This window comes from Caloenas nicobarica, chromosome 1 (assembly GCF_036013445.1).
Source record: "Caloenas nicobarica isolate bCalNic1 chromosome 1, bCalNic1.hap1, whole genome shotgun sequence".
Classification (NCBI taxonomy): Eukaryota; Metazoa; Chordata; class Aves; order Columbiformes; family Columbidae; genus Caloenas; species Caloenas nicobarica.
In genome coordinates, this window is record NC_088245.1 from 117,155,200 (window position 1) to 117,170,953 (window position 15,754).

The 15,754-nt window shown below is 36.7% G+C and overlaps 1 protein-coding gene across 2 annotated transcripts in view; it reads right to left on the bottom strand.

Annotated features, from left to right (window-relative positions):
• CASK (calcium/calmodulin dependent serine protein kinase) overlaps nt 1-15,754 on the bottom strand; it is a 217,267-nt gene that overhangs the window by 58,456 nt on the left and 143,057 nt on the right. For both annotated transcript variants that reach the window (XM_065637084.1, XM_065637073.1), the window contains exon 11: nt 11,366-11,487. In XM_065637084.1, coding sequence (XP_065493156.1) covers nt 11,366-11,487 — 122 coding nt within the window. The remainder of the gene's footprint in view (nt 1-11,365; nt 11,488-15,754) is intronic.

The following is a 15,754-nucleotide window of genomic DNA, read 5'->3' on the forward strand; positions in this document are numbered from 1 at the left end:
ATCCTCCTCATTTCCTTCACAGGGTCTGTCTACTGGTAGCAATTTGGTTATGTGGCAATTGGAAGGAAAGCACACAGCCCTTTGCCAGAGTTGGCAATAGGCAGAGATGCCAAGTGCCATTACATGTGTTACCACTCAATATTTTATCACCTAAATCCTGCATTGACATATTTTGCATGCTTTGGAAACACCAGGGGAATTAGAATGTTGAGGTATGCAGCACTGAAAAGTATTTCTATTCTGTTATTTAGCTAAATGTTGGGATATCTGTTGTATGTACTTTTTGAACAAAACTTAAAAAAGCAAAAATACATCCAAGTTTAAACTCTCTCAATAGGTTACAATCCTGTAATGAAACTGCAGGCAGTGAGGAACTGTGGGGAAATCAAACAAACTAAGACTGAACAAAGCTCTGGAGGTCTATACACTAAATTCACTGTCCTTGCGTATCTGCGTGTAACCATTTTTAAACTGCAGTTCTTATACTGCTAGTTTGGACAAGCAGCGATTTTAGCTTTTAAAATGATAAAGGAAATATTTCTACTTATGCATATTTCATGGCACATTGCTCTCTACAGTCTTCATAGAACATAAAATATTTTCATAGGTTGTTCTACATAAATCTTTGATTTAATTTTAGTTTTTCAACTGCTATAGTTAAAGGCAGATTCAAAGACACACTTATGCTTAAACTGGTTCAGACCACAAGATCAAGTGTCAAGATGTTCGGTAATATCTGACTTGTATGTTCTATTTCTTTGCAAGGGGCTGACTTTTTACCTTCAGCATATGTGAGCTATGAACAAATTTTAGCTCTTCTGTAGAACATATGGCCTTTTAACAGAAACTATGATGTACTATGCACTTACTCTGTAAATTCAAAGACTCCACAGTTCAGAGGTAAAAGTGCTGAGGAAAGGACTATATTCTCACAAAATAAACTGCAGGGTGTGTGTGTTTTTTCTCTTTATCTATTTCTGCAACCATCCTTTCAAATTGTGCCTCTTGATTTGCTTCATATTTACTAAGAAGGTGGTTTTTGTTTGTTTGTTTTGTTTTTTCAGTGTCACAGAGTTACTGATAATAAACAGTCATGCTACTCCTCAAAATCACACAAGACGTTATTTCCTTCTATTTAATTTCAAGTGCCTCTAAATGTCTCATTCATGTATAATGAATCTAGACTCTTATGTGGCAGCATGATACTTTACTATAAATTAAGGCTCTAACTTAGTAATTAGCCTCATATTTTTAGAAAACCCCATATAAGTACACATCATAAAAATTGTACTGACTATAGAAGCTGCCGTGATAGCAGATGTTAAAAGACGCACCAGACAGTACATGTGCATAGCTTGCCAAAGAGGAAGAGGTTGCAAATGTAGCAAAATTCTACATCTTATGTGACACATGTAGGTAAACATATGTTCTTTCAAATTGGAAAGTGTGCTAAGCAAAGCCTGAGATTGAATCATCTTAAATAAATACATGCTACACTTTAAAACCAGAGTGACAAAACAAAAATTATTTAGATTTAAGCAGACTGACTAAGCTATTTTCTTACCTCCTCAAAGGAGGTAGGAACTCTTCAATTTCTGCTGCAGATATCCAGGGTACCTCTCAGTCCTTCACTACACCCTACAAGACATCTTCAGTACACCATCTAATCTATTCCTATTTCAGTTCCTCCAGCCACTTTTTTTGTGGAGGGGTCTCAACTCCATTCCTGTATCACAAACCAGATTTTTCTCTGTTCACTTTGCAAACTTTTCAACTTCTTTTAGAAACATGAAAGAAGTAAAACTAGGATGAGATATATCAGTACCAAGAAAATTAGCATAGCAGTTGGAAAAATCAACACAATGAAATTCAGTGGTCCTAATAAGAAAAACGCCACTCTCACTCCGGAATGTACCACTAGTACTGTTGTGAAAGACATGGGCTTAGACCACTATTTCACAAGGTTCTTTAACATATTTGTAATTTCAAGGACACAAAAATCCCTTTATTTCAATAACATAGTCAATTATTTTTGCTGTATCAGATATAAAATTGAAGCTGATCTCAACAAAACTAAGGCAAAACACCTTTTAAAGGTGACACCACGCAGCTGATCAGACAAAAGTAAGCATAAAAGACATTGAGGTGCTGGAGAGAGTTCAGAGAAGGGCAATGAAGCTGGTGAGGGGTCTGGAGCACAAGTCTGATGAGGAGCAGCTGAGGGAACTGGGGCTGTTCAGCTTGGAGAAAAGGAGGCTGAGGGGAGATCTTATCACTGTCTACAACTATCTGAAAGGAGGCTGTAGCATGGAGGGTGTTGGTCTCTTCTCCCAAGTAACAAGTGACAGGACAAGAGGAAATGGCCTCAAGTCGCACCAGGGGAGGTTTAGATTGGATATTATGAGAAAATTCTTTATGGAAAGGGCTGTCAGGCATTGGAACAGGCTGCCCAGGGAAGTGGTGGAGTCACCATCCCTGGAGGTGTTTAAAAGATGTGTAGATGTGGTACTCAGAGACATAGTTTAGTGGTGGATTTGGCAGTGTTAGGTTAACGGTTGGACTCGATGACCTTCAAGGTCTTTTCCAACCTAAATGATTCTGTGATTCTATAAGCACCAGAGAAAACTAATCCCTCAACACAGGAATGGCTATAAAAAAAAGTCATGTTACATGGACAATGCCTTGATACACCCCACAGAATAAACTTTGTCCCCAAACTTCCAACATGGAATAATGACTTCTAGCAGGAACTACAGACTCAGGTTAGGCCTAAATAGGCTTCATTCCTTTGAATAAACTCTTCAGGGTTAGATCACCATCTTGAAGAAAAGGATGCTAATGACCACACACCTCATTCCACAGAGAATCCATATAAAACTAGTTAAATCCACAATGATTACACAGGCTTGGCAAAGAACACAGCTTCTCACCAGCTTTGTGACATTGAGCACATATCTTGCACCAGGAGGTGTTAATATTGGAGTTACAACCGTTTTTGTTTCTCCCTATCTACACAGATTTTTTTAAATGATATAGTGAGAATAAAAATATACTGCAAGGAGGTCATTAGTATTAATACAAACAACAGTCAACGCGGACTAGCTGACTACTTGAATAACTGGAAGTAGGAGGCAGTGAGGCCTGACTGACTTGAAGCATAGCTTACTGGGCTGTTACAACATTGCCTTTGAGTATTTTAATGTAAATTAAGCATACACTGAAATATTATTGTGCTGTCAGTACCAAAAAAAGTGGAAGTGTTATTCAAGATTTGTGGGCTGCATCCCAGGTGCTGTGGCATTTCTCTATTTTTGTCATTTCTCAGAGTAAGTCCCAGGCTTCTGGAGAAATAATAAATCTGAGAAGCTGAAGTTTTATAAGGAAAAAAAAATACCAACAGGTAGCCCTTACAGTTTAAAAGGAACTGAAACTAACTGGAACTACACTCAACATAAAAAGAAATGAAGAAAACGTAGGAAGTAAAATGTGAAAATGATCATTTTTACCTCAAAATACTATTAGTGAAGTTAAAATTTAAGTGTTTTACAAGTGTCAGAAATAAAATTCTACTGTTCTTTGACAGATCAGGACCCAGTAATCAAGGGAATTCTAAATTACACATACTAAAAAAAGTCTACTGATCTATGCTTTTGGAATAAGATCTGTTGCTGCACACAGACACACACACACAATGACACACCATTGACACAGGGAAGATGACACAAGGCCAAGAGGAATGGGCTAAATAGTACAAGCCTAATTTAACGTACATACTTTATTAAGCCGAATTTCACTGATGATTCGACACATCAGTACTATGCTTATAGATACTCAGAAATGACAGAATATTAGTTAGAAAGAAAATAGGTTAAATGTGACGAAGGAACTATCTATGACAGTGTCACGCAATCCAAACCAGAATTTTGCATTGTTGGAAAGTGGTAGATACATAAATTTCTCAAAAATGAATCTTAACCAATATAGAAGTTACTGTTAGCTCTTATTTGTATTAGTCTTGTGTTTAAGGAACTCAGTCATATATCAGTGTTACATAAATATTATAATAACATGGAATAAAAATAGTTTCTGCTCAGAAGATTAAATATAAGACAAAATCTCTGTAAAAAACGGCGAGACAGAGAAACAGGTAGAACAAGAAAACGATGAGATGATGCCAACTAGCACAGTGATCTACATATCCCAGGAAGACCGAAAATGAAATGCAAAGATATGAAGGAAGTTGAAAATGCAAGGGATTTTCGAGAATGATTAGGAAATAATGCAGCAGAAATTCTAGAATAGCCTCTGCTTTTAGTGTTCTTTCAGATATGGCCTTCCAGAAAAGTTACCTTTTAGAGAAAAAGCCTACTGCACTGGTGATGATGATCCAGCCCACCTGCTGAAAGAATTCTTTGATGAGTTCTCCCTAAGGATTTGGTTATTGTTCTTCTACAGTACTTGGGAAAGGAGTTTCCATTGCAGCGTGAGAGACTGTCCCTCCCACTCCCTGGGGCTGAACATGCTGCCTCTACTCGACTGGGATAAAAGCCAGATTTGGTTCCCCAAATAGCAAGGTGCTTTCCTGCCAACATAATTTCTTTTTCTTTTTTTTTTTTTAAACAAATATTTTCCATTTGCTTTTTTCTTACAAACATATCAAAGGATAATTAAAAAATAGGAAAACAGGGTGTTTTAAAAATGAGAAAGGATCATTTCACATATGATAACTGAGGGAGTTTAGCAAGACATCTAGCACACATATACTTTCTGATCTGTTTTTGCGAAAGAAACACATTGATGTTCAGTATTCAAGAGGGTAATGACCAATGGTGATCCAAAATCTTGAACCATGCTATGTGATTCACATAGAAAGCCATTCTTATTCAAATAAAAACATAGAAAAATCAGATGATTCATGAAAATATTTTAGCTTTTTATAGACAGCTGCTGGTTTTCTATATCATATGATAGATATTCCACCAGTCTATTAATCATTTAAAAGAAAGGAAGAAGGCAATGAAAGCAACCTGAAGATAGAAATTAAAATGTCTCCTGCTTTGCCTTTTTTTTCCCCCAAAGTTTAAAATAAAATTTTTAAATTAGCATACTTTGCTCACAAAACAGCAAATCAGGGATGAATGTACGAAGAGTTTAAAACATTTTCAAACAGAGAACTATAGTATCAGCCATGGCTGGACACAGCTGAATAACTGATGCTTTTACAAAAGACATCCAAATTTACTGTGCCAACATCCAACATTGAGAGGGTAAACAGAACAAATCAAAACAGCTCCAGTAGAAACTTTAGCCAACCATGTAAGAGGCTAAACTGAGGTCCCAACAACATTCTTTCTAGCAAAAGAGAAAATATGTTTCCATAAAAGTCTGGACTTCAGGACCAAATCTTTTTGGATGACTGAGTTCAAAAGAAATACTAAGGGAACTCTGAAGTGTGCACAGATGCTTGTTCCTTTGAAACATTATCATTAGCAGCAAACGATAACAGACTTCTATAAAAGCCAGATTCTCTTGAAAAATCAGTATGCCTTAAATATATGGACTAGGAAAATAAATTAAACTCTAAAGGGAAGAAGTGGCTACACATATAGATATGACACGTATAGCTACTCCAAAATGTTTTTAATCTCATTTAGTTAAAACTGTAAGAGTAGAACGCGTTATGCCAGCAAAAGGTAAAATAAACTTTCTTCAAAGTTTATAATGCTCCTAAGGCACACATACTTGCAGAAAGAACCACACTTACCTTAACGATTCCATCTATGAAAATGATGTAACAAACTTCTTAAATTAACAGCCAAAAGATAGCCTAGAGAACTATCTGACTCAGGACAGGCAGATGCAGACAAAGCCAGCAGCACAGAGAGGCCCCAGGGACACAAAAGCTGATATTGTTCTCCTGCTGAGCAAAAATCTCACTTGTAAATCAAATGACATCTGCATTCAGAATCACCCACAGAAAGCGTCCCTGGAGGGGCAACCAAACTACTTGACTGGACAGAAGAAAGATTCCTTGTCTCCTTCAATGTAGGCAGCTGCATAAAATAGCAGCCTATGGTTTTACTTTTTAGCAAACTTTGCTCCCTTTGATGCACCGATAGAGATGAAACACAATATGTAAAGGTCTTCCCCATTAGGTACAGCCCTGAAGCCCAGTATACTTTTCAAAACAAATAATCATAAAAGTAAAATCTTTCGACATGATACAGAAAATAGCCAAACACCAATGTCTCCAAAATTGGTAACCTCTTCACATTTATTTCAAACTTCTTTATCAGTATTGCTGACATAAGACAGCAATGCCTCCCAGGATCTCCTGTGAAATTTCACACAAGTCAACGAAAAAGTCTTAACCAAAGCACTTGATAAGGCTTCTGAAAATCTGTCAGTGGTAATAAAAGGCTGCTTCACTATTTAAATTTAGCTCTGTTTTTCCATAAAGTTATTTATATCCTTTACTTAACTTTATTACATTCTTTATGGTCTAAACTGGATACCAGAATTAAACAATCTATAAAGCTTTGTGTAGGCATAAACCCAGACAATTCCAAGTCACACATGGGAATGTCCTACACCATTCAACAAGATTTTGATCATCACTTTTCTATCAGAAGTGAGAAAAAAAAAGTAATCTGTCCAATCCAAAATTACGCTTTTACTTTACAAAAAAGATCAATTATTAAACAATACATTTTTAAGGTAGTAAATATTTCTAAATGGCTGTTTCTAAAAGGCCCTTTTCTTTATTCTCCTCAGTAAATAAAGTTTTTAATAATGAATTGTGTAACATTTGCACAGGAAAAAGACACTCAACACAATAGAGGGATTCTATAAAATTATGAAAAAACCGCACACAACGAAACTATTCAGTAAGCCCACATCAGGATATCCTGGTGTATTGCAGGATTTGGCCCAGAGTGAATATCAATTACTTTGTAAGTAGTTGACACCTTTTGCCCCCCTTGTTCTGAACAGCTTTCGCACCCAAATAAAATAGAAGACAGTCTCAAGATGGCTATCTGAACAGATGTGAATGAATCGACTGAAAACAACTGGTGGGATGATAGGAACCCTGCTGTCCATGGTGGTCAGAGGTGCCTATCCTCATAACATCTAAGTTAACGAATTACTGAGAAAGAAGACTTCTATTTTGTGATCTATAACTACCTGAAAAAAACAATACATGGATAACTTGCACTCTTAACACACAGATTGTCCTTTCCTTTTTTTGCTTTCAGAAAAAGTTCAGAAGAAAAAGAAGGTATTTCAGCAGCAGGAGTGAACTATCATCATGTGCATAATCTAAAAATAAGGATAACTCTTGAGAAAGAGTAGGAACATGAGAACAAATCTAACTGTGGAAAAACACCAAGGAAGAGGAACAGTAGTTTTAATGCAAAGTGACAGCCAAAACCTCATAACAGATTATAAAATTCCTACATAGCGGAATATAATGCTTTACAGGTGATGTGTTCTAGTGACCTTGTAAACCCCAAATATTGAGGGGAATAAACAGTTTCCCTGACAGAACTTCATCCAAGTACAACTGATGATTTTTTTCAGAGTCCTGAGAGAAACTGGAATAGTATCAATGCATAAACAGAAATCAATCTTCCACTACGTTACCAAAAGAAAAAAGCTACACTTTCAAATAATGCTGTCAGAAACTTGCTTCAGTCTTTCAAATACATATTTCATGACACTGCAATATTTTAGATTTTTATTTTGTATTATTCTAATAAAGGTATATTTGGGAAGATTCTATCATCCCCCTTCCACATAGCATAATAAAACGAAAATGCTTTTTGATAGTGTTTTGTTCTCACAAATCCATTATTATAGCGTACATTTAAATGTATCCCTTTCTGTCTAAGATAATGACCATGACTTTTAAATAAAAGAACAGCAAAATGGTATTAATTCATTGCAGTTTTTTCTTGTTTAAAAGGCTACAGCAGAGCATTACAGAAATATTAGAAGTACTAGGAACCAGACTAGCACTGTAAAGAACAGAAAAAAGCAAAAGCATTGCAGAAGCGTGAGTTAACGTCTGGTAGACCAGTCATAGAGCAAAATACTTAAACTAAGGCCACCTGGTTTACCAAAGCCCAAGAATTTATATGACTACATAATAATGGTTACTAAATATCTAAAACCTTCCTGCATGAGTGACACAAGTATTTGGGTTCTTATTATTACACTCGTTATTCTCTTCCTGTCCAGATCTTTATTTTCTGTTCATATTATTGTCCTGGTTTTGTTAAAAACAAGTTTCTTTTTTAGTGAATTTTTCCCTGTCAGCTAAAGTCCTCTTACTAACTGCAGTTTTCCTGAAAGTTAGGTACATGTTTTGGTAGACACAGCAATGGAATGCAAGGTCATTGACAGTGATGCATCCCGCGAGATGTGCAAGCAGGAGGTGAACTGAAAAATTGACCAACTAAAGTATTCCATCCCATTCACGTCATACTTCATATAAAAGTGGGGGATCATGAGGATCTCGTCCCTTTTCCTTATGGCCGACATTGGGAGAGGACCTTGCGAGTTGTCCCTGCGAACTGAGGCCTAGTGACAGACTGAATCCAGTTCCGGTTGGCTGCAGAGTCCAGTCCAGGACTTTGGGTGCCAGCCCTACACCTGCCAGAGCAGCTGCCGGAACTTTCAAGATTGGTTTTGTATATTTTGTATATTTTCTCTATTTCTATTAGTAGCATTAGTAAAACATGTTTAATTTTTCCAACTCTCTTCTCTCTGTCCTTCTTTCCCTCCCAATCGCCTGTCCTTAGTGGGAAGGGGGGAGAGGGAGGGGCTGAAGGGGGAAGTTGGAGGGGAGAGGGTTAACAGTACATCTGCCATGGTTTTGTCGTCACCCTGCAATCAAACCACGACAATTATCTGATCACCTCTCTATACTGCAGCATGCAATATAAGAAGACAGAGCAATTTAAGAATCTGGAACACAAGCTAGGTGAACTTAGACTGGGGAAAAAAAGATTCATACTACAATGCAAATTGCAAGATGAGTTGTAGGATATGCAATTCAGGAAAGTAATGAGCTCCTAATCCCTTCTTCCTGCATGCTTCACATAATTTTATCCAATGACTGTTTAATGTAAAATGCATAAACAGTTATCAAGAACAAAGATTAGAACTGTAGTCTTGTGCCAGAGCAATGCCCTCATCACTTAACAGCTCACTGTCTCTGGTCTCTCGAGTCATACAGGCAGCTACATTGTGGGGAAGCTTTACCAGAAGGCTTATGTTCCCATACAGGCCAGTTGAGAACCTTGCAGGTGTGTCCTCTTCTGGAAGGACATATGTGTGGATTTGAATGCTTTAAACTAGAAGGGTGCACAGAATCCAGGTCGCCCACTATTCACCCATCGCTAAACAAACTGTAATAAGTGTACAGATCATCTACCACATTTTAAATAGTTTGGACACCAAAGGAACTACGGCACCATTTACATTCAGATCATACCCCTGAAAAGCCGCATATAGGAACTAAAGCATTCAACAGTTTTTCAGAAATTCTTTTAAGTTTTTACAACTATAAACTACCTGCAGATCAGATAGCTGAAATTACTCCTATTCCTGCATGTCTCTCATTGGCTAAAAAGCAAAGACATCTTGTTAGATTTGTGTTATTCACTGAGATATCCAAGCTGTTAAATTTAAGGCACGGTAATAAAATGGTCATCATCTATATAGTCACATTAGCGTTTTGGTTTGATTCAGGAGTCCATTTTTGAAATGAATCTTCTGATTATGCCCACTTACCATTTTTGGTTTTTCATAGTACAGTGTTACCAAAGCACATTTACTCTCAAATGACACTAAAACAGAATAAGATGCTGTTCACCTACCAGTGGTTATTCAGTCCACAGGATTGTAGTATAAGCTAGCATAAAGTAAAAGCCCACAAAATACACAGAATTGTCGACACTGGGTCCTCAGTCTCAGCTGCTTTCCTCTACAGATCTGCTATCGTTATGTTGTAGTACTTGCTAACGTGGACATAGCCTATGCCTCTGGATTTGGTTCCATCACGAGTTTTTTCTCAGTGCAATGTGTAGGCTGCTTTAGAAAAAGTCTGTCTTGCCTGAAAGCAAGCCCTCTGTCTTCAACATGAAGTATCTATATACACCAGAACAAATCAGGGAAAGTTTCTTCTGCTTCTTTTTGACCTTTATTTTAGACCCCAACACTGTGTAGACACAGAAGTCATTGACAGCATGATATGCTTTTGAATTTGTTCTTCAGTTAAGGTCTTGGCACTCAACGTGAGGGATGGAATGTACACCTGTGTAGTGATGCTGAAGGTCCTTGTTTTTGCAGAGAGCTGAAGTTCAGCAAATACATCTACCTAAAAACTATGTATGTTTTCCCAAATTCATACAATTTTGGAGAAAGTACAATGTATTTCCATGTTAGACCTGCTTAGTTAAAAAACTTGGGAAACATAAACAGGATTTCTGCACGTGACAAGATAACAAGAACATTTTGAGAACAGGAAGTCTTCAAGGCACAGAAAGGTAAGTAGTATGCAAGCAATTTTCCCTCAAACAGACTACTTGCTTTTCAAAATTATTTTTGCGAAACAGAATGCTTTAGTTTTCTGAAGAGAAAAAAAAAAAAAAAAAAATCTATGAACCATCCGACATCACAGTTGATCTGTATAAGTAGCCAGAAAGTGCACTACGCTAACAGAAAGACAGTGAAGAAATGGGAACCAGATACTGATTATGCTTGCCAGGAGGCACTAACCTGTGTCTTCCAGTGTTGTAATGTTTGCACACTTTCCTGTAGAACACCCACTGCTGTCTTATGCAGTAATAGATCTCATGAACCATAAAATAATACAGATTTAAATGACGGAGGCTATTACATACTGTGTTTAAGTGTAGGACAGGAACAAGCATACCTAGGTGTTTTGCACAAAAAATGTCATACTTGTAAGAAGATCCACAGAACCGGTCTGAGATTATTACATTACTTAAAAATAATAAAAAATGACTGCGTCTCTACAGTCACAAAGATACAATTCACAGTTAAAATAAAAAATAAGATCCAGCCCTTATATATACATAAAAACCTATTCTGATAAATTATCGCAAAGCTATTAATTCAAACCAGGTTTTTAACCATTTACATATTCTAAAATATTCTGTAAATATAGTCCTAAAATGTATTTTTGTGTAAAGTGCTAGTTGATTCCACAACTAAATTAATCCATCATGGTATGAAAGAAAAAACAAAAAAGAGTATATTAAGGATAAAACAAAATTATAGCCAATAAACAACAGATACAGAAATGCATTCAAATTTTTTATCACAGAAAACTTACATCTAGTAGCGTGTGAAGATGCTGATCCTGGAAAACACTGTGAAGGAAATCTAAGTCTTTTTCACTGCAGTCTGTAAGTGCATGAATTTCTTCCAGGCTGTCTAGCACCTGTGAGACTGCTCCTATGGGGCAATAAATAGGGGAAAAAAAAGAAAGAATATAAATCCATAAAGCAAAGACTGGTGGTAAACAGAATTTTGGGAAAGGAAACTTTCACTCCATATGGTACAACCAGAACAGGAACTTTAAAAAGCTGAAGTTTTTACAGGAAAACTCACTGAATAAACTTTACATATATTGGCAGTGACCATATATAGTGTGATTATATGTAAGAAATTATTTAACTGAAGAGAGGTTAAAACCCGTTCTTACTAAGCTTAGCTTTTTTCTATTTTAGCCTTGTTTCCAATGATACATGATAAAGTCACTTGCATTATCTGCCCAACTGCCTGTCCTCAGCATTCTCGCCCCAGCCTTCCCCTTTTTCACATTTTGAACTGCTGGTCAATTCCAAATACATATTGCAAATCAGTAAACATTTGAAAGAATCAACACTCTGACAAATTCTAAAATCAGCATCTGGATAGAGGACGGAAGAGAGCGAAAGACCAGATTGCTGTGTCCTCTGGAGGAGAAAAAAAGGCTGTAACATGAACTCTGCGTTTTGTTCTGTTTGTTCTGCTTTCCCGGTTATCTCAGATCCAATTATAGCGCTTGCTTCCTTTTGACCAGTGGATTGTTTTGAGTCATAGGAAGATGGGGATGATTTTTATACAGCATAGGATGAAAACAGAAGTGAGGGATATGGGAACAAAAAGCAGAAACAGAAGGCATTATGGAAGGTGGAAGTCCACGAGGAGAGTTGAACTCACAGCAGGGAGGATACAGAAACACAATACAAACCCATAGTAAACCAGTCCATATTAGTTCCTTCTTGATCAACTTGTTTTAACAATCAGACATCAGTGGTGACTGCCACTTGTTTGCATTACTAGAATGCTAACTTTAGCTTATCTAAACACCCAGTACCCATGTCTTCAGGTGTGTCCACAGTGGCATAAAGATGTGGAAAGATGGTACCATATTCAGTGTTAGTCTGTGAAAATGCTGGTGTCAGACAGTGAACTGATGAATGCATGTTCATAAATAAATTCTTAATTCTGGATACAGAATTCTATACAATCTGCATTTCAGTGATTTCTCCTTAATATGTTTATTCTGTTTACTTATTGATTTGCCAGTGTCCTTTTGTCAAGATAGATAATATCTAAAAAATTGCTATATTTCTTGAAATTCCAGTCTTCGCTGTATGAACAATTCTTAACAGCTTTCCTTAATCAAGCCCTTTTGTAATCTCTCGCATTTTCAGAATGTAATAAAAACAAACAAAAAAACCCAAGCCCCTCTTCACCACATAAACAAGGTGAATTCAGTTATTTCTTTGAAAAACTGGAAGAAACATAACAAAATACACAAAAACTCCTATACAAGAGTTGTGACCTCATGACTTAGAAGGACAAATAAGGTACAAGTCTAGAAACTCTTGCATCGCATTTAGTACAAATCTCAACCTAGGATTCTCCTCACAGTTCCTTGTACATCAAGGTTAAGAACCACAGTGTTCCCCTCACAACTCATGGCTCAGGAGCAACAAGACTTCTTAGTCCTCTCCCATTAAATGTGCCTGACTACTTATTTCCAACTCATGTATTAATTTATATTCCTTTAAAAAAGTGGTGGATGATCAGCAAATAAAACTGATGCTTAGCATTATCGTAGTTGCTGTATATGGGGTCAGGTGCACTGAAGAAGGGAAAAAAACTGCTCTGTCTTTGATAATGAGTAAGCACAGTCGGCTGAAAAGAACTGCCCATATTCCTCTGCCTGCACCACAACTTCCACACTGGCAGACACAGCAGGAAACCTGAGAACATACAGGGACCAGGAATCTGCTGGTAAGAGTGTGGAGAGATCACAGCTAAGCCTCAAAGGCATGGAAGAAAAACATTACCTAGAGACCTGAAAGGGATTGCACTGAGTTTCTTTTAACATTTTCAGTATGTCAAAGGCTGATGAACTTAGAGATCTTCAAGCCTGAAGGAAAGTGCTTGACTTTCCAGGATGCCTTCGGCAGAAGGAAATTTGCTAAATTTTCTTATTTCTATTCCTGTCACCGTCAGAGTTTAATTATTTTATAACAAATTTTTGCTTTCTGGGTTCAAAGCCCTTTCTGTGTACATGGAGTGTTTATTTTAAGGAAAACTCAAGAGAAGATTTGCTTCATAGGCTTGGATATCCTAAGTCTCTGATACTGCTCAATGTTGCTCATAACCACTGAAGCATGAGCCAAAACCAGAACCAATGAGAAGTCTGTTCAAAGTTGTCTGCAGTGCTAAATTCTTGTGAAACACTGAATGCTCTGGACCACCACATTATTTTTTTTGACAGTATTATTTACTTAGGGAATTTTATTTTGTGGAATACTTTGAGGTCTTTCAAATAGAAATTAAGTTACTAATTTTTAATATTTGCATCTCAACAACCTTTTGAATATCTGGGAATTCCAAAACACTAAACTTTGCTCATTAGGACTTTTTCCTCCTGTCCATTGGTTGCACTGAATAGACAGCTATAAAAGAAAGTTTCCAAGAATATCCTTAACAAATGTGATGTGAAGTTCTGACAGTGACTTTGCTAATCACTCAAAATCACAGTTCTACCTTGTTTTTTTTTTACCTATGATCTTATGCTGTATCTACTGCCATGTCTTTCATGCATTTACAAATAACATGCACCTGAATGAGAAAATGGCATAATATTATAGCAATATGTCAACAGCATGTTATTGCAAAAAAAGTGACAGAACAACCCTACAGGCATTTTTGTGAACACCTAAACTCTCTCTGTTACAGACATCTAGTTAAAAGCCCAAGAGTACCTTTCAGAAGAGTTATACATTCAGATAAAAGAGAGCACATAAAATAATATTAACCAACCTTTACAGCACACCTGTCCCTAAAAAGATTCATATTCTATCATATTTAAACTAAACTTCTAGGTTTTGAGGAAAGTGTAAAAGCATTGGATATTTATAACTAAAGCTTGTATCCTCTAGAAATAGGATTTAATCTCTGGTTCTGGGAGAAGATTGTAGTTAACTGTGGATCCTGCTGTAATTGCATATATGTTCTCAGTGTGCAAATGAGTGGTGATATTCCAGGTCACGCACACCACCTTTTCTTATCAAATTGCTTGTAAGAAGATGGAGATGAACTGAGTAGCTTTCTACTTACTGAAGCACATCTATTATTTGTCATAGTTGCTTTATAAGGCAATAACTTGGCACTATTTCTTCACCCGGTCTGTAGTAAAAGTTATCACAGGTATTTCCTGCAGGTTGTATTACCTCATTTCTGAAGATGGCCATTCAGAAATAGTTCTCTCTTACAGCTGAATTCTGTCTCTAGAGTCTTTGTAGTTCTCATACAGTGCCCTTAATACCACTTGATGTATGGACACCAGTGCATCAAGCTGCAAGTAGACAAAGCTTTGGCAAAATAGTGCTGTTATTACAACCCCGTATCTAGCTATTCTAATCTGGAACAGGTGGTTTGGCTAGAGAAACCAAACTTCAGAGGTAATTAGGAGTTCCTTACTTCTCCTCAGAAAAGAAGAGAATAAAATATCATTAAAGAAATCCAAGAATTGTCCATATATTCTCCAGTAGAAATATGTCTCCACTATAAAACACCCCAAAAGTTTGCTTTTCTTAGGCTAAGCAAACAAGGCAGGTACAACGACTTCCTGTCTTATGCAGTAGGTAGTTCAGAGAATTACTGGCTTCTTTTCATGCAGCAATGATCTGTGGCACTGTATGACTAAAAGGTTGTTCAGGTGAGAAGACTTAGATCTTGCTGCAAAGCATGAAGATGACATTCTGACTGCAAGCACATTCTGAGAAAGGGCAAAAGAATTCTTTGTTTTATTTTTTTTTTTTTAACACTGAAGATTACAAATGCCCATTTAAGTCTTGGTCAGTCATAAACCCTCTTCTGAGGAATGAAAACTTCCTGGAGGAAGCCTGACCTTGTTTAAATACAAAACTATAAAACTCTGACCTTTTCACAAGTCTCCTGCAATTAGTATTTTGGGAAACGACTCTGCAGAAGACCTTATAACAACCATTAAAATAACAGCATATTTTTATGAAAGAGACACTGACAAAATTTAAACCCCCTAGATTTGCAGAATTGTATAAAAAAATTAAGTTCCCTACACCAACCTGTTTCATCCTGTTCATTCTCATAAACAACATTAACTTGGATCAGCTTTTCAGCCATTCTCTTTGTTGTTTAAATAGGCAAGTAATGATGACTTCAGGATTTTACA